Here is a 23,084-nt window from a genome sequence, read left to right on the forward strand (position 1 = left end):
TCTTGCAAACATATTGTTGAGATAAAATAGCCAAACATAAAAATGGACTTACTGTTGACTTCCTTTATATAAAGTTCAAAAATAGGCAATATTAATCTACGGTGTTAGAAGTCAGGACAGTGGTTACCCCTGGGGAGGAGGATGGTGACCTGAAGGGGTCTGAGCAGGGTTTTGGGTGCTGGTAATGTTCTGTTTCTCAGTCTGGGTGCTATTCATTTGTGAAGCTTCATTGGGCTGCATGCATTTTCAGTTGTACGTGTTTCTGCATGCATGCTATATTCCAATGAAAGCTTAGCAATCTAAACATTTGTTGATTGTAAATTTGTAACTTGATCTCACATTTTGGAGCCAATACATATTTTTCAGGTCTCAAAACATTTTTTGGATGTCCGAGGCCTCGTGTATTTAACAGTCCAGGCCACAGATAGGCCATCTTCTTCTTGTCTGTGGTACAGCTCCTTCTCTCTGACCTCTCTGGACATTACTAAACTGTGGGATGGTCCAGGAGGTCAGGGCCATGGGCTGTAGTAGAGAGGACTTGCCAGTCACCACTCTTTCAAATTGGGAAAAGCTCACATTCAGCCCTTCCCCAAGCATCCTGACCTTCCCCACCCAGGTGGCCCTGACTGGCACTGATGGCCCACGGTGGTTATGTTCACAGCGCTACTTGGAATTTACTACACATGCCTCAGTTTGCTTATGTTTGTCTTCTCCCTTATGAGACTTCTGAGGCTGGGGCCCATCACATCCTTTGTTTTTGTGACCCTCCAGCACCAATACAGAACCCAGGTAGAATAGGCATTCAATAAACATCAGCTCTAGCTGGGCACAGTGGCTCATGCCTGTAATCCCAGTGCTTTGAGAGGCGAAGGCAGAAGGATCACTTGAGTCCAGGAGTTCGAGACCAGCCTGGGCAACATAGTGAGACCCATAGTTGGGAGCCTTAGCTGGGAGGATTGCTTGAGCCTGGGAGGTTGAGCCCTCTTTGATCCATGATCTCATCCCTGTACTCCAGCCTGGGCAACAGAGCAAAACCCCTGTCTCAAAAAGTAAATAAATAAAACTAAATAAACACCAACTCCTTGACCTTCATCTTTGAATTTCTCTTTCCTACAGATGCCCCACCTGGATGGGTTCAGGCTTGAGGACATTTACAAGCTGTGTGACCCTGGGGGTATTTGTTCCTTCCCTAAGTCTCGCTTCACTTATTTTAAAAATCAGGACAGCAATCCTAGTGTCATGGAGCTGCGGTGAGGCTCGATGTGCTGCTGTAGAGCAGGTGTCCATGGATAGCGCTGTCCCTGTGCCCCCGGGTGGCATTCTCAGTCCTTGCCTGGTACAGGGTAAGAGGAGATCATGGAAAGAAATGAGTAGCCCCTTCATCCCTCAACAGCACCCCAAAGAATCCACTCCTCGAAAAAGTTCAAAGAAACACTAGCAATTTATTGATTTTCTCTATTTCCAAAAAAAGCAAATACATTAGTGTATCACACAAGGAAACTGGGCCTGGCCGGCACAAGGTTCCTCTACAAACACGAAGCAAGGGGAAGGTGGGCTACAGGGAAGCTCCAAGATCCCTCACAGCAGCCCCCGGCTTCCCTTCCCTGCCCACCCCAGCCGCAGTCTTGGTCCTCCCAGCCAGTTCAGCCAGATTCCAAGGTGGACATGCAGACAGCAACACTGCCTCTTGGGTCCCCAGGAGGAGTGTGGAGTCAGGGCTGCTAGTGTGGTCCCCACTGCAGAGGTGGCTGGTGGCCAATGACTGGATTTGTCATTGGCCGCTAGCACAGGAGATCCCAGGGTCAGGGTGGGGGCGGAGTCTGTGTCCTTCCTCATTTGGCCCCAAATTGGAACTTCTTATTTTGGGCATTGGCCCTGGTAGTGTGAGGCCAATGTGGACTTAAAATCCTGAGACGGGTGTTGGCTACATGAAGCCTGGCAAGCTCCTTGTTCTCTTTCTCTAGGAAAAGCCCCTCTCAGTTTTGCCCCTCTCAAAGTGACAGGCCTGGGTCAGAGGCCCGGGTGATCTGAGCTGGCCTGAGAGGGAATGGGCAATGTCACCAAAGTCAGCCCTGCCCTAACTGTCTGCCTCAGCCCCTGAGGTCTGGAAGGCTGCCTGGTTCCCAGGGCAGGGGCTGGGCCCATGGGCTCTTCATTCTTTGGAGGTGGGAGGAACATGAGGCGAGGGGATGCAGGAGGCCAGGGTAGTGCTAAGGGGAAGGGGCATCCGCCTGGGCTGGTAAGGTTCACATGCAGCGGTGCATTTCCCCTCCCGCCCTGACCGGACTGCACAGCCCCCATCTGGGGGAGCCCTAAAGCCAAGGACTTGTGTCTCCGCTTTCCTCCAGGAAAACATAAGCCGCATGAGGACAGGGATGTGGTCTGCGTTCTTCCCTGATGTAGTCTAAGTGCTTAGGACACTGCCCCGCACAGATTGGTATGCCATACATATTTTTTAGGAGAAGAATTCCTCTGGGTTCTGATAACAACAAAGGAGGCCCCTGAAACCTATGCCCAGGACAGTCCAGGGATCCAGGCTCCCACGTGGGTCCCTGAGAGGGAGAGGTGAGCCAGGAGTGGGCCTCCCAGTGTGAACAGAAGCAAGGGAGGGTATGACAGACCCACAGCACCACAGCACAGCTGGCTAACAGCCGGGGACACCTCTCGGAGGACAGCATCCTCACATGTCTGGCTTCCCCCATCTCAGTTGTCATACTGAGTCCACATCAGTGTTTTCCAGCCTGACTGCTGGGGCAAGAGGTGGGTTTGGACTCGGGGGTGGTGCAGAAGAGGAAGAGACTTGGGAGGAGGCTGAGAAGGGGTGAGGAGGAGGAGCATCTTACATTCTTCTAGAGAAGGGCACAGACCAGGAAGTTAATTCCTCTCTAACACCAGCAGTGCTAGCATGGAGGTAGAGGCTGGAAGGAGGAAGGCTTGGGAGCGCTGGGCTCTGCTCTGTCTTAGTGTACACCAAGGGATGTCCACACAGGTTTTCTCATAAGGCCCTCGGGAGCCCTCCTGCTGCTGCTTGTCTGAAGTGCACAGTCTGGGGGCTCGATGTGGCTGATACCCCTAATAGCCCTGTTTATCACATCCCCTGTGGGTTTCACAGAGTGGAGACAAGACAGCTGGGGTCAGGGGAAGTGGGGCATGGCCCCTGGCTGAGATGTGAGCTTGCCGGTACCCTGATATGGCACTTTCCTTTCCTAGTCTACCCAAACTCCCCCCCTCCAAGTCTCCTGGGACCCCAAACACTCCCTCAATTGACTCACAGCAGGCTTGGTGGAAATATCTTCCTGGTTAATTTCTATACCCCAACTCCATCCCACTAGAAGCCGGAATAGGTATATGCCCAGCCCCACTTGTTCCCCTCTCCGCTGGGAATATGAAGACCAGCCATTCCCAGAACAGCTCTTGGGAAAGAGCTGCAATAAAATAGCTTTTCTTAAAAAAATCACTTTTTACCTTCTTTCTCCTGCAACAAGTAGATTACAAGACCTCTGAATGCAGGGCCTTTGCAGGCTGAGCCTGCTCTGATGGGCACACAGCCCAAGAGGGTGGAAGGCACCATCTTTCAGCTCCTACTCCTCTGAGCAGGCCTCATTTGGCAAAGTATACGAGAGTGTCCTGCTGTCCTCTGGAACCCCACACCTGCCCAACCTCAGTCCTTGTGGCGCTGCTGGAGGGGTGACATTACAGACACACCAGATTCTCCCATGAGATACACCAGACCTCCCTTCCTGGAAAGCAGCCTTGTAAGGGGGGAGGCTGGCCCAGCCCCAGTTACTCCTGCACCCCTGGAGACTGCTGGTAGGAAGCCTGCAGGACTCCTCTGAGGGCCTGACTGCAGTGATGGCCCCCTTGCCCTGGCACCACACATTTCAGGAATTATGAGCAGCTCACCAAAAAGCACATGTTGTCCTTGCCTATGAGTAAGAAACACAGGAGAGTCCTTTTCACCACCTTATGAGCTGCAACAAAATAGCTTACCTAGCTTTTTGCAGTTTGTGGTTATGCTTTAAGACACTCACACACACACACATGCACGCGCACATGCATGCACACACTTACATTATACACATATATATACCATTTCTCAGAGGAAGAAATATTATCATCACATATAAGCCCCTTTAACTCAAGAAAGCCCCCCGCCCCCAACCTCCCTAACCCCCATTGCCTGCCAGTTTCCCCAAGGAAAAAAAAAATCTAAAAATATTTCCACTATCCACAGTTTTTAGGTTTCTTCTCAGTTTCTTGTGAACTTTCCCAAATACTGCACAGGATGGACAGAAAACCCCATCCAGCGAGGCCTGAGGGCTTCTCAGCTGGGTCATATCTTCCTGGAAAAGGAGAAAGTCCTCCAGTTAGTGTTTACAGTGAGATGTTTCCACACCACAAGCCCAGCCTGTACTGCCACCCTCTTCTCACATCGGCCCTCAAGTGTGCCCTAGCCTGAGACTGGATTCAAGGCTGCCCTAGACACATTTATAGATTGCCCTGTGGATTCAGAAGCTTGTCAGCTTTGTCTGCCACCCTGCCACACTGTCCCCTGCCCACCGTGTTCCTCACTAAGAAAGAAGGTGGTGTTCATTAAGGATTTGCCAAACCGAATCTCTTTCCCCTTTTCTGCCTTCGAGTTGTTGCAGCTTGTTTACTAGGAGAGGATATCTGAAGTCTTATTTAACCTTCATCCAGACCAAAGTTACAGTCCTCTCTCCCCACCAGGGATTGGGGTGGGGGGTGCTGGCAGACAGCCTGGTTAAGAGGTCCCCCTTAGCTCAGGAGACCCTGTCTTGATCCCAGGCTATTTGCAGATGGCTCCATGCTGGGCTGCCCCTGAGGCCCCTCTCTAGGGGTGATGACATCTGGCTGGAGTATCTCTATTTGTGATTCTCAGTTTACTTGCATCAGAAACACTTTAGACGCTTGTTTAAAAATAGACTTTCCTGGATCCCACTCCAGGGCTATTGAGTCAGAATAGCTGGGGTTGGGCCAAGTGTGTGCATTTTAGCAAGCAACCCATATGATTCCAATGAACACTGAGGTTTGCAAGCCTTCATCATAGGATTGGTTCTGAGTTTTGGGGGCCTAGAATCATCAGCTGGAAATAAACTTGTCCACACTGGGCATGTGCAGAGACTGGAAATTGAATTATAAAAGGATAAAAAAGTGAGCTGTGTATGGCCAAGCCCAGAATGACATATTCTAGAACTCCAGTTATCCATATTGTAGAACTCACTGTAGTCCATGTGAAGGGCACCACCTGTGTTGTTCAGTGTACAACCCACACATTTGTACCTAGCAGTCCTGCCCAGACCCTCTGACCCCTCTGAAACTCCCAGGACATTATACACCCCTAACGTCCTGAGGGTGGGACAAACTACGCCCCCAGCCAAGCGGTCTACACAACTGCTTGTGTTGTCCAGAGCCAGGCAAAAGGATGCTTCTGTGTCCCTGGGAGCACAGGCCTAGCCCTTGTCTCTGAGACTGGCTGAGGCTGTTGCAGTGGTCCCAGAGGCATCCCTGAGGGTGGGGCGATTCTTACCTGCAAGCCTAACTTGCTTGGACAGTCTCTTCTTAGAATCGGGAGGTGAAGTTCCTGAGGCTGTTGGCCCCAGCTAAGGTTCCCAGCATGTTCCTATCGAAACCTTGCTGCAAAGGGAGAAACAGAAACCAAATGACACAAAACTGTGTGGGCCTTGCTGTGGGGTCAGACACTGTCCACTGCCCTCCCAGAGCAACCTCGGCTCACACAGCCTCTCTCTTATCACTAAGTACATGTGTCAGGGCGAAAACTGGCCTCAGTAACTGTGTAACAAAACATAATAACTCTCCATGAGTCGGTGAAATGTGTTTGAACTTCCACTGACACATTTGAATTTCCTACTTGCATTTGCAGAAACCTGAGTCAAGGCGTGAGGATTCAGGCTAGTATTAGTTTTTAAACAGAGCAACAATCAAAATCAGATTAGAGAAGTTGTCAATTGTTCTTCCCTCTGACCATCTCTATCTTTTCTTTTTTTAAACAATTCTGACAAGAGCTCTTGGGCAGAGAGGACATGCCCATTGTTTCTCAAACACAGGAGCAGGGGGCTGGCACTGGTAAGAAGCCGCTGTGCTAGAAGGTTCTGTTTACTTGTCTGTTCTTCACCTCCAGCCCCACTAGCCCCTGAGCACCTGCTGGATGGAGAGTGAGTCTTATTCCTGTTATTTCTCCCAGCATACAGCAGCTGCCCAATACATGCTTCCAGGTGAATGTGGACAGCATGATTTGAATGCAGCAATAGGCCCAGGTGCCCTTGAAAAGAAGGTCCTGCTACCAGCCCTGAGCTCTGAGAGCCAAGCCAGCCATCACCGACCTGTGGGAACAGGAGGGGAGATGGCATAGGGGATTCAAAACAGCAGCTGGTTCGAAGCCCTGCCCCTCCTGTCTTTGGGCATGTATTACATGACGCCATTTTTCTTCTGCAGATTGGCATGCTCATTCCTGTCGAGCATGGCTCATGCCCTGACTCACTGAATCAAGACAAACTCCTTGGACCTGATTCCCTATTCAGCAAAATGGACACAAGCCATGTGGCCTGTCTCACCTGTGCTTGTGACAACTCAATGCATGATGGATGTGAAGGCCCTTTGGGAACAGAAGCACCAACTAGATCATGCCCAGGATGGTTGTCAAGCATAGCTGGAGGGAGGAGTGGAGACTGAATGGGGACGCTGGTTCCCAAAGGCATGTGTAGAAGGGAATTCCCACCAAGAGCGATGTCAGTGGATTCTCTGTGTGTCTTAGGCCGGGGGTGGACTCTGTGTTTTGGGGTAAGCTGAATGCTTTCGACCACCATTACACAGCGGGAGGAAGCTCTCACCAGTCCTCCTTACCTGCCTCCTCGTCTCCCTTTGTCTATCTGGCAGTTGCCATTTGCCAAGCCCATCTTCAATGCAGTGCTGTTGGAAAGGAGCTCTGGATTGTCACATGGAGAACAAGGGCCACCCTTTGCTGTGGCCTTAAGATTTCCCCAATCATCTTTGGACACCATGCCTTCATGAGTCTCCCTATTGTCCCCTGCCACGCTGGAGGAAGAGCTGGGCTTCCTTCTGCCCCACGCTGCTCAGCCAATCCCCAGGCTTCCCTGTCCTCCATCCCTGTCTTTCTCCCTTCTTTGCCTACTCCCTCTCCTCCCATGACAGAGATGCTTGAGTCTCCTCTGTCTTTAAACAGATCTCTTTTTATCCACTCTTTTGCTCCTTTTTCTGCAGTCTAAATTGCAGGGAGCAGCATCTCCTCTCAGCAACTCCCCATCCATCCCCATCCACTGCCTTGCCCACTGCAGCAGGCCCCATGGGGCTCCCCTTGCTGGGCCAGCAGTGCTCCTGGAGGGCTCCAGAGACTTCCGAAGCACCGGATCCAGGGCCTTTTCCAGTGTCCATCCCCTGGTCCTCTAGGTAGCCCTGGGAACTGCTGCCCTGCCTTCCTTAGAGCTTTCTCTTCTTACCAGGTCTTCAGCCCCTTCTGGTGCCCTGCACAGTTCCTCTTTTCCCTGGCCTTTCCTCCTTCTTGTCCCCAGCAGATGGTCTTCATATTTCTGCCCTGTCCTTCAAGACTTTTCCATACACATGCAACCCATGGTGGTCTTGCCTGTTCTCATGGCTTCGCCTGCCTGAACAAAGCTCCACTCTGTATGGTAGCTCTGGCCTCTCTGCCAGGGCCCACACCACCTCCAGCCTGGACTCCCATCCAAGTCTTCCAAACTCAACCTCTCCAAATTGGGACCCCTCTTACTCCCACCTAAAAGCCTTCTCAGGCTTTCCCCATCTAATGTGTCTTTGTGAATATAACCATAGTCCCCAAGCTAAAAGCTCCAGCCTAAGCAGCCCCACTGCTCCGTTTCTTCCACCTCCTGTCCTTTATGTCCATGCTTATCACTGAGGAATGGGAAAGAAGAGGCCATGTGAAGATGTCATACAACAAGACCTTATACCCTAGAGGACTCTGTACCTGGCTAGCTGGGGAGGGGTGGAGGACAGAGAGGAGGCCAAGGTCACCACAGGACAAGGACAGCAGCCTCCAGGCTTCTCAGCCCACTCTTCCTTGCTCACAGGGTGAGCTTTGGTGCTGCTTTGATCATGAAACCCTCTATTCAAAACTTTGAATGGTTCCCCAGTGCCAAAGGTACAAGTCCAAGCTCTTCAGTTTGACATTAGAAGGGTTTTGTAACCTAGCCCACACCTACTTTTCTAGCTGGAGTGCACCCCATGCCCTCAAAAGACTTGTGTGCTTTTTGTCCACTCTGTTTTTCAGTTTGCTCCTAAAGGATCCCACCCCAGGCCTCTCACACATTTCCTTGATTTCCTCTGCCCTCCATGTTCTCAGCACCCCTCGCAGATCTCAGAGCCCAGAGACTTGATCAGAATGTTCATCACATTCATTTTCACATAGACGCTGTCTTTGTCTCTCAGACTGTCCCGAAGGGCAGGGGCGTTTCTCTAGTGCCCAGCCCAGAGCCCAGCATATGCCAGGCCCTCTGCTCATGAGCAGGAAGAATCTCAGAAGAGGATGATGTCCTGGGCTCTTACCTGTCTGAGGACACCCTGCAGTTCCTTGCTGGACCACATGTCAGACAGGAGAAGCCGGGCAGCTTCTGCGGCCTTGGGTGAGGCACTGGGCAGGTGAGAAGTGCATTTGTGAGATGAGATTCCAGGAGGTGTGAGAAGGAACACCCTCTTCCCTCCCACCCCCACTGCCAGGGCCTGGACACAGGGGAGGCCTCAGAGGAGGCCTCAGGTGTGCAAAAGAGAGGAGCCCCATTGGGGTGTGGTGAGCCTGGTCACCCTACCCAGTGGGCACAACCCCATGCCCCTGCCCACCTAGAGCACCCCAGGACTCTCCTCAGGGGCCATGAGGTGGCAGTGCTCTTCCACTCCAGTCTCCAGCCTTGTCCGGGGAAGAGGGAGCCCCACAGAGCAGGATAAAGTCCCTATTCAGTTGGACCTGCTGCCCCATGCCTCCTGCTGGCCCTCTGAGGACCTTGTGCCCCCGAGTCCCCCAGCCAGGAAGTGTGTTGCCTCTTCCCTCCATGCAGCCCTGGGGCCTGGATGCTGGACCCTTCTCTCCACGCACTCTCGGCTTCTGGAACTTCTCCTCCATTCAAGCCTTCCCCGTCCCTGGCTCCCCCTGCCCTGGGTGCTTCCCCTACTCCATGGAGAGCTGCGGGACTGCTTCCTGCTGTGCAGGGTGAGGAGGGGCTCTGATTGGGGTGCAGCCCGTGGGAGCAACCCCCCGCCCACCTGCTGCGGCACAGGTTGATGATGTTGTTGAGCATGCTGCTGGAGAAGTACTGCTTGGCCAGTTGTGGCTGCGAGGCCATCAGGTTCCTCACTGTGTAGCAGGCTGAGGACAAGATGTCTTCGGAGTTGCTGGTATTGCCAGTGTGGCTGGTGAGGAGCCTGGTTACCTCCGGGAACACCTGGTTCCCTGGGAGAGGAAGGAGTTGGGGCACAGGGTCAGGATGACTGGGGAAGGAAGGGCTGAGGGGTTCCCGCTGGGGCCACACTCTTGGATAGCCTTCTGCCAGGCTCTGAGCCAGGTGGCCCTCAGGGCTTCCTGGCAGCTCCAACTCAGGGCTCAGAGACCCAGATAGGACTTTTGCAGAACTGCTCCCAGCCCTCAGGTGACAGGCTCCCCGCTCCTGTCTCCATACCTATCTTTGGCCGGCTTCCTTTCTTGGAATGCTCATCCCAGGGAATGGCTTAAAGGATGACCTTCAAGCAGGCTTGAATTGTAGGGAGCCGGCCATGTCTTAGCTAGAGGGTGAGGAGAGAGAGGGACCTTACCCATCACTCTGTGCAGCAGAGGGTGGCGGGACATGTTGCTCAGGAGGGAGGCTCCGGACCGCACCACATCAGAGTTGCCAGATTGCAGGAGGCGGGCAATTTGTGGCAGGCCCTTTTCCTTCAGCCCAATCAACTGGCTCATGCCACTGGACATCTAAGAGAGAAGGAGTAGATGATGAGCTAGCCTGTGGCTTCCCAGGCACCATGGCAGGCAGAAAGGGGCAAGGAGCCCCAAAGGCAGACATCCCAGAACCCTTTCTCTTTCACATTGGAAGCACTAGCTCACATGTGGGCAACTACAGAAACCTAGGCTAACATGCACCTCCCCTTTCCCAGCCCTGATCCTGTCTCCTGGATCAGCCTGCAGCCCAGATGGGTGGAGAGAGGGAAGTCTCATTTCCCCTACTCATAGTGACCCAGAGTTAGCTTCCAGAGTAACCCAAGCGTCCAATGCTGCTCTCTCACCCCACTGTCTCAGCGCTGCCCCCATTACATCTCCCCACACTATCTGCCCATGTGAAACTATATGGTGAAGGGTATTTGTCAATTAAACATCTGGCCATCTTCTTCCAACTTTCCTACCTCTTTAGAATCCAACACATATTTGTTGAGGGCTTGCCTGAGAAAAGAGGGCTAAGAAAGGGTCTGGGCCCACATGGAGAGAGAACTGGGGTCCCCTAGAGGTAGGCCAGTTCGCCCAGGCCTCTAAGCAACATAGCCATCCTGGGTGTAACAGGTCTAGGTGGGTTTGGCATTCTCAGAACTGCCCAGCCTCTCTCCTCACAGCCAAGGAAGTTCTCTGCCCTCGGTCTACTCTAGTGCTGCTGCTGCTCGGTTCCGTTTTCCTAAGTAAAGCTGAAGAACAATTGGCCGCCTGGCCCATCTCAACTCTTCCTGATTGCAACAGGTTTCCTCTGGCTCTGCCCCATACCACTGTGCCCTCCAAGCTACATACATTTGGCCTCAACATCTGCACGGATTCTGTCACATCTTCTCTGGACCTGCTTGGACCCCAAACCCTCTTTTTCCACCTTTGTCAGTTCAACAAATGGGAAACTCCTTTTGCCAAACACCTCCACTGCATTCCCCGACCTCAAGCAGAGCCCAGGAGGCCAGCTGGGGACCGGGAGCCATGTGGCCAAGGGGATTGTGTGTGCATGGACAGAATCCAGCATCAGTGGGCCCACCCACTCTGCACCCCCCAGCAGCTCCTAAAGGGCAGGAGTGTTTCCCCATTGCCCAGCCCAGAGCCCAGCATATGCCAGGCACACTCTGCTCATGGGAGGCTCCGAAGTCAGGGGACAGGCTCGGGGGAAAAGGAGGGAGCAGAGGCTGGACGGTGGCTGGAGGATGGGGCTGCTGCAGTAGAGAAGGTACAGTCCCACTCACCAGCCCCTTGCTGGCTGTCAGGTTCTGCAGGGCACCAGCACAGGCCTCCAGGGTAGCATCTTTCTTGCTCTTGCCCATGAGGTTCAGGTAGGTGCGGATGGCATCTGAATGGTACAACCAGCCGCTGCCCTTGGGGTTGGTCTCTTCCTCAGGCAGGGGGCAGTCATAGTTGTTGTTCTGAGGATAAAGAGCCGGTCAGGGGGGTCAGTGGGGAGCCTTGTGAGAGGACACAACCCAGGCATTCTGTCTCCGTCCCCCCAGCCTCAGGGTCGTGGCTCCAGATAGGGCGAGCTGAGGAAGCGCCTGCAGAGGCAGGGGGCCTAGGACAGCCCCGCTGCACCCCTTTCCTCTATGCACTGCAGCAGCTCCATGGGATGCAGGAATGGGCCATGGTCCCCCAGACTGTCCCAGGATGTGGGAGAAGAGAGCATCCTGGCATCTTGGGAGCTGTGTTCCAGGGCAGCCTTGGCCCAAACCTTCCAGATATGTGGGGCTGCTTTGGGCTTTCCCATCATGATGCTTCCTCCTCTTCCAGACTCAGACAGTAGGTTTGACCCACCCTGGGCCAAAGAGGGTGGTCTGAGACCTGGATTCCACAGCTGGGCCCAGTGAAGGAGACCTGACAACCCATCCCTGGTAGGCTTCTGCTTCTGGGGAAACCTGGCAGGGCTCAGGAGATGGTGGGAACCAAGGCCAGAAAGAGTGAGAGTTCTGGCTTTCCTCAGATCCTCAAGGGCAAGGGAGAAGATGGGGAAGACTTGACCCATTATACAGGAAGAAAGACCAAGGCCTGCAAACAGAAGGCTGGAGTTTTTGACCTCTAAGGTGGTCTGAGCCCCTACGGTTCCAAGAACATTCATCTTGTGCAAGATGAATGGCCTCTACCCAGCTCCCAGAGTGCACCCTGAGCCCCAGGCCAAGGTGTCAGCATGGGCCTGTCCCTTAGGGCTGGCTTCAGGCTCCAGGAGGGCCCAGAGGAAAGGGCAGATGAAGCAGTGGCTCCTGGTGGGGTGCTTGATGGGGCAGGCCCCGCCCTGCTGATGCTGTGCTCACCATCATCTTGTCGCTCTTGTTGCTGAAGCAGCCGGTGGAGGACTTCTCGGTGTAGGCGTTGCGGGCGTTATACTCCAGCTGGCGGTAGCGGGTGGGCACCTCGGCGTCCAGGCGGTAGGAGAGGTTGTGCAGAACACACATGCAGTTTTCCACAGACTGGGGACCAAGGAGAGGCATGGGCCTGAGCCTCTGCCCGGCCCGACAGGCTCCTGGCCTACCACCTACCCTAGCTAATAAGAGAGCAGACGCACCTGGGCTGCATCGGGAAAGATGAGCGCAGGCACCACCACACTCTCAGCCTGGGAAGTCTTCCAGGGCCACCTCTGGGACCTGAGTTTGAATCTGTCATTTCCTGGCTGCATGAACTTGACTGGCCTCACTTCTCTGGGCCTCAGCTATCTCAAATGTAAAATGAGACTACAATTGTCCATTTCACTAGGCTATTCGGAAGATGATACAGAGAAAGCACTTATCACAGGGCCTAGTGTGTGGTAGGACTGCTATGGACAACATGCCAATGGGCAGACTGGGATATTGAAGAATGTGTCTTTTTTTTCCCCCAGAACAAACTCCTCCAGAAGAAGCCCCATGCCTCTAGATTCCAAAGCCATCTAGTGCCGCCATCATTCTTTCTTCCTGGGGCCAGTCCTTAGCTGTCAATGTCAGCGGTGCTAAGTCCACACAACACACAGCAACACCTGGAGCCCAGGGCTTCATCACAGCAGCTGGGCTCAGATCTTTGTCAATCTCCTTTGGCAAACCTCCAAAGGACTAGGGTTTGGGGGCAGCAGATTTACCCTCCTAATGATGTTTGGCCCTTGCTGGGGTCTAAGGGAATCTGAATTCCAGGGCTTGGGGTTACACAGGTGTTGGAGATATTGCGCACAGAGCAGAAAAGCATCTTGCCCTTTGGAAGCAGGCTGAGCAGCCCAGTGACAAGGCTCTCCTCTGTGGCCCTGCTGTTGCTTCCAGTGGAGGGAGCAGGAGATAAAATCCCTCCTTACGGCAACTGTGCTGAGAACCCAGGTGCTGTGATGCCAGCCCGTTCCCTGGCGATCTGGAGCCTGCTGGACCTCACTATCTCCTGAGCCACTGTCCTGCCATGGTGGGAACATCTCAGCCTTCTGTTTATCTGCCCTCCACAACTTTTTTTCTTTCTATTTGTCTGTGCTGTGTGTCCAGAAGTCCAGAGAGGGCAGCAAGATGACTGCCAATGGCTTTTCTGGGAGGCAGTGGGAAGATAGCAGTGGCAGAAGCAGCCTCATCTCAGGGGGGACACTAAGCCCTGGGGGCACCAGTATGGATTCCTCTGGGCTGTGGGGCAGGGCTTGGGGTCACAGGACAGGCCTCAGCACCACCAATGAAGCACAGCCAGCAGATGCTCGCTGGGAGCTTCCTCTGTGCCAGGCCCTCTTCGTGTTTTGCTTATTAACTAATCAAGCCTTTCAGACAACCCTTGAGGTTGATATGATTATGACCCTTTCCATTAGAGTGAAGAGTGAACCGGGAAACAGAGAGATTAGGGAAGCAGCTGCATCTACTCCGCTTCTAAGTGAGGGAGAGTGGATTTGCATGGGCACGCTGTCCCCAGAGCCCACTCCTGTAGCCACCACTGGGCCCTGCATCCAGATGCCTCTTCTACCACCCCTGAGTCTGTGCTCCTGTCTTGTCACTGGGCCAGGCCTCAAAGGCACCCAGAAAATGTAGGGGGCTGGGCCTAGGGGTCAGGGTGCCACCAGGGGATGCACTCACCTTGTCGTCACAGCGGCTGGCCGCTACACAGTTCTGGACATAGGCCATGAGGGAATCAATGAGCCCTGAGTAGTTACGCATGGTCTGGCGGCCTGCATCGGCCGAGCTCAGGTTCCTGGGGGAGAGAACAGAGGGTGGAAGAGGGCAGAGAAAGGGGGAAGAGAGAACGGGGAAGGTGGGGACAAGAGAGTGTGGTGGGGGACAGGCAGGAGAGAGAACAGGCAGGAGAGGGGAGGGCAGAGAGGAGACGACGGGGTGGAGATTGGAAGTTGTGGTAGAAGGAAGGAAGGAGAAGAGGAAAGGGAGGAAAGGAATGAAGAGAGGAAAAGATGAAAAAGGAAGGAAAGAGAAACCATTTAGCCAATTCCGCCTGGCCCTGGCTGAGGCTGAAATGAGGTCTCATTTGCACTCAGTTCTTCTCCTCCTTCACTCTGCCCAGTAACTTTATAACTGGCAATGGCTCCACGTGGCAATGGTCCCTCTGCAGCTGCATCCCAAGGCTCACACCTTGCTACTAGTGGCCCTTTGCGGAACAAGAACCAGAAGCTCCCGCATGCCCAGTCTCTTTCTGTGGGACAGGAAGAAGCCCTGTTGATGCTGGATCAGAAGTGGAGCTGGGGGTGGCCGGGCTGGGCACCAGAAGCTCCCTCTCCACCCAAGCTGTGTTCTGCCCCCAGCAGTAGGCTCACTCCCAAGCAATGTGGGCTCATCCCCTAGCAATGTGGGCTCATCAGCCTGGTGCAGGTGGGGTGTGGCTGCTGTTGCTACCAATAGCACATCAACCCCATAAAACTCTTAATTATCCTCACTTTTCATCTCCCCAGCCTCTCTGCTTCCTGGAGGCTGCTACCGGAGGCTGGCAGGGAGAAACACAAGTTGAGACACAGAGGCACATGCCAGCTGCACCCACCACTCTGGGGGGATTCTCAGGAGTTGGGAAAGACAAACCCCATTAAAGCAAGACAAACCCCATTAAAGACCCTAAAAGGGATCCTGCTCCAGGGTTCCAAGCCCTGTACCAGCCGCCCCTCCACACCCACCCATTTCGCCAGCTTGTAAACCACTGCTTCTAGAACAAGCCCTCCCACCAGCCCCACAGGGGCTTTGCCACACCCTGGTACGGAACTTAGGCAACTTTGGGTGAAGCAGTGCCATCTTCATGCCAATGAACATGGCAAATGGTTTTAACACCACAGCTGGGAAGTGACTCATTAGCAACCCATCGGTAGACTTTTGTCTAAAAGAACACTCTTCAAGATAGCACAAGAAATGCATTTTTTCATGGGGTGGAGGAGGGAAATGGTTGAACCAGTTTGGATATTCAGATCTAGGCATTTCCAAGCTCAGATTTCTGACTAATGTCCGCTGCATTCTCTCAAAGGGGGTGGTAGGGTCCTGGGCCTTATCCAGTTCCAGGGAAGTTAGGAAGACCTGAGTCCCTGTGTCTTGGAGCCTGCCCATAAGAGGGAGTGCCGGGTTGTCTGTTATGTTCTATGCACTGGCTGAATGTTGGCTGAGATGGGGCTGCCTGGGGAAGGGCCCAAGGCTGCGACAAAAAGACCCCATGTATCCTCTTCTCTCACCTCAAGCAGCCTGTGGCATTGAAGAAGACCTCAGGGTCCACCACTTCCCGGGACATGTTGCTATTGCCATCGCACCAGCCAGAGAAGGGAATGATGACGCGGTCGGCCAGAACAGGCAGGGCGTCGGCAATGAGCTCCTCCTTCAGCTCGTCAGTGGAAGACAGGTTCCAGAGCAGCCCTGGGGGTCAGAGACCATCAACCCAATTTGTGCCAGGCTCAGGATGCCCTAGGGACCGAGGCAACAGCCCCAGCCTGGACTCTGGCAAATGGGCCCTACTGAAATGTCACTTTCCAGGTAGCCCTGGTCTGTAGAACCTATTGTCTGTCTGTGTCATGAGGCTATTTCTCAATGCCCCAACCAGACTGAAGGTTCTTTGCGGGCAGGGAACATCTCAGAGTTCTCTGTCAAGGCCAAAATTATGCATGTGGAAAGTGATCAAAAAACGTTTGATTGATCAGTGGTTTTTAGTATAAATTTTAGCACTTGGAATCTTCTAACGCTGTCTCTTTTCCATCTGAAAGTTATGCCAGAAATACTTATCAGTCATTACTCTGTACATGGTCTGATCTTCCCAGCCCAATTCTAGGTCTTCACGGTGACCTCTTCCTCTTGTGCCCCCCACCTTGAGTGCCTACCATATTTCTTGAACACAGGGTAGGTGCTTAAGGCCTGTTAACTCCTTCTCCCCTCAGTCTTACTCTCTTTCCATCACCTGGGAATCCCAGGGCTTGTGGAATATGGATCTTGCCTGGACATCAGCCTTCCTCCTTTTGCTCTTTAACCTCAAAAAGATGGTGACCCCTTGTGTGTGTGCACACCACCCAAGGTCACCCTCTGGACACCCCTAATTGGGCCAAGGCCAGTGTCACTAAACTCTCAGGATATTAGCCCCAGGCCAAATCTGCACAGCTGTGTCTTGGCCCAGCCTGGAGAGACAGGCTTGCACCCCAGCCTGGGGCCATAGCCAGTGGCCTTGCACAGCCCTCAGGCTGGCTCTCGGTGGCCGTGTTGTCCTACCAGTCAGCTGCTTCTGGATCTCGGCGTTCCCGGTTCTCCTCAGGAGGCTGACTGCCTCGCGGATCCCATTCTGCCTCCGGGTCTCCAGCTTGTTGGTGGTGCTCCTGAACACCAGGTTGCGCAGAGCCCCTGCCGCGGCCTGCTGGACGTTCTGGTTGGGGCTGCGGAGGAGGTCCACCAGCTTGCAGATGCCTCCCAGCTGATAGACCTGCCAGGAAAGAGTTGCCACACTGCCTGGTCAAGGGAGATGAGGCTGATCTAGTTATTCTCTACTCAAAGCTGATTTTTTTTTTTCAGACCAAAAAATCTATCAGTTCAGAAATATTCAAGTCAACCAAAATAAATAAGCAGTGTGAGGTCATGATAACTGACCCAGACCCGGAGGCAAAAGACCTGGATTCAGATCCTAGCTCCCATATCCTAGCTCCCATATCCTAGCTGGGAGACCCTCAGCTAGGGTCCCTCCTCTTTCCTGAGTCCTGCTTTCTTCCTCTGGAGAATGATGGTGAGGACCTGATAAGAGAGTGGATGTAAATACATTTCAAAACCCTAAAGCAGAACACAGACATAGAAACGCATACAAACTTATCTGGGACTCTGGGAAACACATTTCTGACACTACATCCTTGGGCTGAACTGAAGAACCCTGTAGTGTCCTTCCTGCCAGCAAAGCTTTGGAGGCATCAACAGACCTGTTTTCTACCGTAAGATGCCTGGAGAGAGAAGGGGAGTGGGAGAGAGGAAGCAGGTAGGAGGGCAGGAGTTGAGAGGTGAGGAGCAGTCATGTTCTTTAGTGGGATTTGAGAAAGGGGGTTTCTGTTGAACCCGTGGCTGGCATTGAAGTCTCTTCCATGACCAATGGAGGAATTGTACCTGCCTAATGTCCACTTAAACAGAGGGCTTTGCTCTGCAGAAAGTTAAGATGCCCAGCTCTAACCTTGGGCAATGCGAAGGCTCCTGGCAGCTGGGCAAGGCAAGAGAAGCCAACTGCAGATGCCCCCACCCATCTCTAAAAGCGGAGTCAGGCTGACACACCCAGGCCCTGCGCAGGCCCACCAAGGAGGAAGGTATGCAACCAGCTACCTGTTGCTTGGCAGATTCATCCTGGAAGCAGGTATGCTGGATGTAATAGGCCCCAATGGCCTGGTACTTCTCATCCTGGGAGCTCAGGTACTGCACAGCCTTCGGGATGGTCAGCCCACTGCACTCGATGTCCTCACTGCAGATCCTGTGAAGAATAGGCAGTGGGGGTGGTTACGGGGTGGGCTGGGAGCCCTGCTGAGGGGGCTCAGAATTCCTCCCAGCACACTAAGCTGCCACAGCCTCATCTGCCCTCTGGAGAGCCAGAACAAGGCAGCCCAGGCCCACTTGGAGAATACCCCTGGGAACAGCTCCTCTCCTCCAGAGGAGGGAAGGCTACACCCACTGGATTTGCCCCATGTGAGAATAGTGAGCCCCTGGTCACAGTTAATGTCCTAGCAGGTATGTTATCTCTCCACTGAGGAAAAACTCCTCCCTGTTCCCTGAGGGGAAGCTTCCCACCTACCTTGCCATCTCTCTTGTTTGTGTCTGGTATTAGGAAAATGGAAGACAATGGCCATGATCCCATCCATCCATCCGTCCGTCCGTCCGTCCATCCATCCATCCGTCTGTCCGTCCATCCATCCATCCGTCTGTCTGTCTGTCCGTCCATCTGTCCATCCATGCATCCATCCATCCATTTATCCATCCATCTATCCATCCATTTATCCATCCCCAAGTCCAGCTGGCTCTTACACAAAAATGTTCACATCTAGCCTTTCTTCCCATTCTTATAGCCACCAATTTCCTGATCTTGATCACTTTAAAGGCAGCAAGGGACTTCCATATTTGGCTTTCTTCCTCAAGTTCCCCCATCTAAAATTTCATACCCTTTTTACTAGATAAGTGGTTCTAAAACCCAGTTCACTGTGTTGTTCTCTAGCTCAGAAACCATCAGCGGCTTCTCCATACTTCAGGTTCAAGTTTAAACAGCTTAGCCTGATGTCCAAGGGCAGGTATTAGGTTGAATCATAGGAAATGTCTGTAGTCAACCTTTTTTCAGCCATAAAACCAGAAATTTCATATGTTTTAACATAATAACCCGGCTCCACTATGAATATTCCCCAGCCCCTATCCAGGGTCTGCTCCAGCAAGACTGTCCCCTTCACTGTACCCTGGCCAGGTCTCAGGCATGCCTCAAGGCACACCACTGGCCCTGCTGATGCCCCACATCTGTGAAGCCTTCCTAGGGAAGGGAAACCCCTCTTCTAAGAACCTCTCCAGCTCCCCTGGTGTAGAGTCACAGGGTGGTGACTGGCCGTGTCCAGCATTCAAAGGGGGAGCCCTATCCTCATGCTTTGACATACCTGGTGGTCAGTAAATACTCATGGTTTTATCTATAGCAGCCCAACTTCATTTCTAGGAAAACCACCCGAGGTGCAGAGTTCTCTGGCACTGGGTTAGTGGTACTGCTGCCTGCATTGAGAGAATGTCACCCTGCATTCATCAGTAAAATGTCACCCCAAAATGGCTTGACACTCATCCCTTCTGTATCTCACCTAGAACCTCCACTCAGGGCCTCTGGTTGGGGCAATGAGCTGAAGCCAGAGGCTGCCCTGATCAGCCTCCAAGACAGAGAGGTTTCTTAGTTCTTCTCCAGATCATCCTAAATATGCCTTATGGCCATCAGGTAGTTCGGAAAGGTCTAGCTCTATAACGGGGTTCTGCTTATTTTCAGAACAGTGTGGTACCAGTAGGGAAGAGCACAGGATGGAGAGCCAGCTGTGTGGCCTTGGACAAACTACTTAACAGCTCTGTGCCTTGTTTTCTCCTCAGGAATACTCATGCCTGCCTGGCGGCAGGTGTGAGGATTAAAGATGAAGAATGCAAAGCTCCTGAGGCTCTCAGAAAAGGAGTTAATTGTGTAGCTCCAGAACAGCTCTGGGTTGTCCCTATCATGGCTGTGTCTCCCGCACTTGTCAAAGAGCCTGGCATGTAGTACATGGTCGGCAAACATTTGCCAAATAAATAAATAACAATGAGCAGTAGGTGGTGATGAAGGACAGTTCAAAGTTTCAGGGAGCCCCCAGCCCTGAAAGGCAGGCTCAGTGTCACTCACGACACCTCTGCGTCTATGGCTCCTAACGGGGCACCCCATTTGGTCTCCTTTGTTCCCTCTGGGTGATGGCCTTCCACATGTATGCACAGGAGTTGTGCTCTGTTCTGTAGCAGTAGATCATGAAGCCCCATGAAGTCCCTCAGGGTTTTTGTTGTTGTTGTTGTTGTTTGTTTGTTTGTTTGAGACAGGGTCTCACTCTGTTGCCCAGGCTGGAGTGCAGTGACACTATCTCAGCTCACTGCAACCTCCACCTCCTGGGCTTAAGGGATTCTCTTGCCTCAGCCTTCTGAGTAGCTGGGACTACAGGTGCCCGCCACCATACTTGGCTAATTTTTGTATTTTTCTGTAGAGACAAGGTTTTATCATGTTGTTCAGGCTGGTCTCAAACTCCTGAGCTCAAGCGCCCTCTACCCGCTCCTGCCTCGGCCTCCCAAAGTGCTGGGATTATAGGCGTGAGCCACCACACCCAGGCCATGTCCCTCAGTTTTTATGTCTATTTGTCCTATTTGTCCTTTGGATTTACCTGTCTTATAACGTAACCTGAAACCCATTCTATTCCCATCTTCCATACCGGGGCATATTCCTTTGCTCTTTCAGAACATGGACAGAGATTTACATGCCTAAGATCAGAGGTTCTCAAACTCTAGTGTAAATCAGAATCACTGAAGGGCTTGTTAAAATATGCATTGCTGGGCCCCTCTCCCAGTGTTTCTGAGACAATAGGTCTGGGTGGGTCCCCAAATGAGCATTTCTAACAAATTCCTGGGTGATGCTGATGTTGCTGGTTGGAGGAACACACTTTGAGAACTATTAGCCTCCTTCTGTTCATAAACTGTGACCTTTAAAACCTACACAGTCAATGTCTGTTTCACCTTCACACTAAGAATTTCTTGAGTTCAACGGCCCATGGGGCCAGGTTCTCCCCATTAGGGAGTACATTACACCAGGGACAATGAACTCCCCAGGGACAGAAGCTATGTCTCTCCTGTCATCCCAGGAGCCCTTTGCAGGGTGCAGTCAGGCTAAGGGTGTGTCTCCCCACTGGCCCTCCTGGCTCCCCAACCCAGCCCAGCAGCACTCACTTGGAGCTGGCCCTAGAGTGGCCAAAGGACAGGTCCTTGTTGCAGGAGATGGGCGGGATATACACAGGGTCCTGCTTGGAGGCACAAGAGGGCGGGCGCACAGGGCACTTCTTTATGGCCTTCTGACCACTGCAGGTGCTGTAAAAGCTGTAGCGGTTCTGGGTGGTCTTCTGGCCCTTGCTGCCCAGCGTGCCCTTGCGCAGGGTGCCCCGTGGGTCACAGTAGAGGTCGGGCTCACTGCGGCTCGCCTTGATTTTCTGCATGAAGCAGATGTCGCTGCCTGCGCCGGTGGTGTTACAGCTGCCCCGGGGGTAGTGCCGGCTCCAGTTCTCCATCTGGCTGTAGGAGCTGAAGCGCCTGTTGTCAGGCTCCCGCTTGAGGGTTCCATTGTAGATCTGGCCAGGGAAAGGGAGAAAAGCTCAGTCAAGGTTCCTAAATGGGGGTCCTGGATCCATCAGGGCATGAGATACAGCCCTCCCCAGCCCCCATAATAACGCTCACAGAATCCCAGAATGTTTGGCGTGGAAGGAACCTGAGCCATCATCTGATATATTACTTTTCTAACTGCAGGCTGTGACCCATTGTGGATTATAAAATCAATTTAGAAGACTATGGCCATCATTTTTAAAAAGTTGGAATAGAATAATATATCCTGGAATATAAAATATCAGAGTGCAGTGCAGGTAGTAAAGTCACACATTGTTTTGTGAAACAGTGTATGGGTACTGGGTTGCAACATACGTGACATACCTAAAGGAGCTACCAGGTGTCATAAGAGGGAGGATGAACCCAGGAAGCCAAGACAGCCCAGGAAAGGTGTATGCACCAGTATCAGAGCCCCATGCTAGTCTCACCCCACAGACACAGAACAGGTCTAAATATGTCTCAGAAAAGTGGAGGAGCATGGTCTGCCCAGATGGGGCACTTCGAGTGAAGCCAGGCTTTATGACGAATGGTGCAGTGTTTCTTTACGTGGGTGCTATTGGCACCTGAGGCAGAACAATCCTTTGCATTTATTACTGTGAATTGCTGTCAAAAAAGTTTGACAACCTCTGATCTGGTCCCACATGGTACAGTCCAGGAGGGGGAGTTGGAGGCCCAGAGAAGAGTGACCTTCTAGTAGTCACTAGGTGAGGAAAGGACAAAACCTGGACTTGAGTCTGGGTCTCCAAGCCCTATGCCATTCCCAGACACCAGCAGCTTCTCACACAGCCAGCCTTCTTTGGCCCCTTATACTCAGCACACAGAAACTTCTATTCTGGCCAGGACTGTTTTCTACTGTTCTTTTCTGCTAAACTCTTCATCTTGCCTCCCCTCTTCCAGGGCAAGAAGCAAAGGGTAACAGGTCACCTCAAAGGCCAAAGAGGGACAATATTCCTGCTCCCAGGGCCCTTTTACAAGGGACTGTGAGCTAGGGGCCTGCGTGCACACATGGAGGCAGGCCTGGGGCTGCAAAGTGGGGTGCAGGGAGGGCCTCCTGGGCTTTGTTGTCAGGCTGGCAATGGGGAGAAGCTGGGCAGAGGCTCAATCCAGCACAAAAACATACAACAGACAATGAGGTGCCTCATGAGCTCTGTGTGAGCCCAAGTGGGGAGTCGGCCTCCTTGGGAGGGGCCTGTGAGGTTGGAGACTTGGTGGGAATTAGCTCTGGAACAGAACTGTCCAAGGAGGACTTTCCCAGGAGCTCACAAGCTGGTGGGTCTGGCCTGCTCCAACTTGTTCTCAGAGTAGAGGATCAACATCGAGTATGATAAAAAACATCTCCACACAGGTGCTGACTTGGGACTCACCTTTGCTGGGTTGGGCCAGGGCCAAACCCAGCAACCTAGGGCCTGCCTGCCCACCCCTACCCCTCCCTGAGAGAGAGAGAGTATGTGTGTGTAGTGGGGGTCGTTAGGCAACTGGGTAATTCCCTTCTGCACCAGATCTAGCCACACAAGCTGGGCAGGGGCTGGCACTCGACTTGGTCCTTTTTCATCTCTGCAGGGAGTCACAGACAGCAGGAAACTCCCATGGTTTGAGCTCCCAGAAAGACTGGGTGTCAAACCACCAGTCAGAAGTTGCATCCAAAACTCAGAAGCCACAGACTGTTAACCTTGGCAATAGCCTGCTCATCCCCTTCACCCACACGCCCAGCTGTGCACTCAGGCAGGCATGATTTTCTTCCCCAAACTGGGTCAACCAACCTACTCCAAAGAGAATTGGTGTCTGGTTGTTGGGAGAGGCATAGATGG

General features: G+C 52.8%; 1 protein-coding gene across 1 annotated transcript in view; it reads right to left on the reverse strand.

The window, feature by feature from the left end:
* Positions 1 to 1,422: 1,422 nt before the first annotated feature.
* Positions 1,423 to 23,084, reverse strand: part of PKP1 (plakophilin 1) — a 49,583-nt gene continuing 27,921 nt past the window's right edge. The window contains exons 3-14 of the mRNA XM_003308685.6: positions 20,851 to 21,245; positions 17,713 to 17,857; positions 16,630 to 16,837; positions 15,612 to 15,789; positions 14,029 to 14,143; positions 12,277 to 12,432; positions 11,224 to 11,400; positions 9,835 to 9,988; positions 9,289 to 9,475; positions 8,578 to 8,662; positions 5,549 to 5,655; positions 1,423 to 4,343 (exon numbers count right to left, since the gene is read on the reverse strand). Coding sequence (XP_003308733.1) covers positions 5,581 to 5,655; positions 8,578 to 8,662; positions 9,289 to 9,475; positions 9,835 to 9,988; positions 11,224 to 11,400; positions 12,277 to 12,432; positions 14,029 to 14,143; positions 15,612 to 15,789; positions 16,630 to 16,837; positions 17,713 to 17,857; positions 20,851 to 21,245 — 1,875 coding nt within the window. The 3' untranslated portion in view covers positions 1,423 to 4,343; positions 5,549 to 5,580. The remainder of the gene's footprint in view (positions 4,344 to 5,548; positions 5,656 to 8,577; positions 8,663 to 9,288; positions 9,476 to 9,834; positions 9,989 to 11,223; positions 11,401 to 12,276; positions 12,433 to 14,028; positions 14,144 to 15,611; positions 15,790 to 16,629; positions 16,838 to 17,712; positions 17,858 to 20,850; positions 21,246 to 23,084) is intronic.

The sequence above is a fragment of the Pan troglodytes genome, chromosome 1, assembly GCF_028858775.2.
Source record: "Pan troglodytes isolate AG18354 chromosome 1, NHGRI_mPanTro3-v2.0_pri, whole genome shotgun sequence".
Lineage (NCBI taxonomy): Eukaryota > Metazoa > Chordata > Mammalia > Primates > Hominidae > Pan > Pan troglodytes.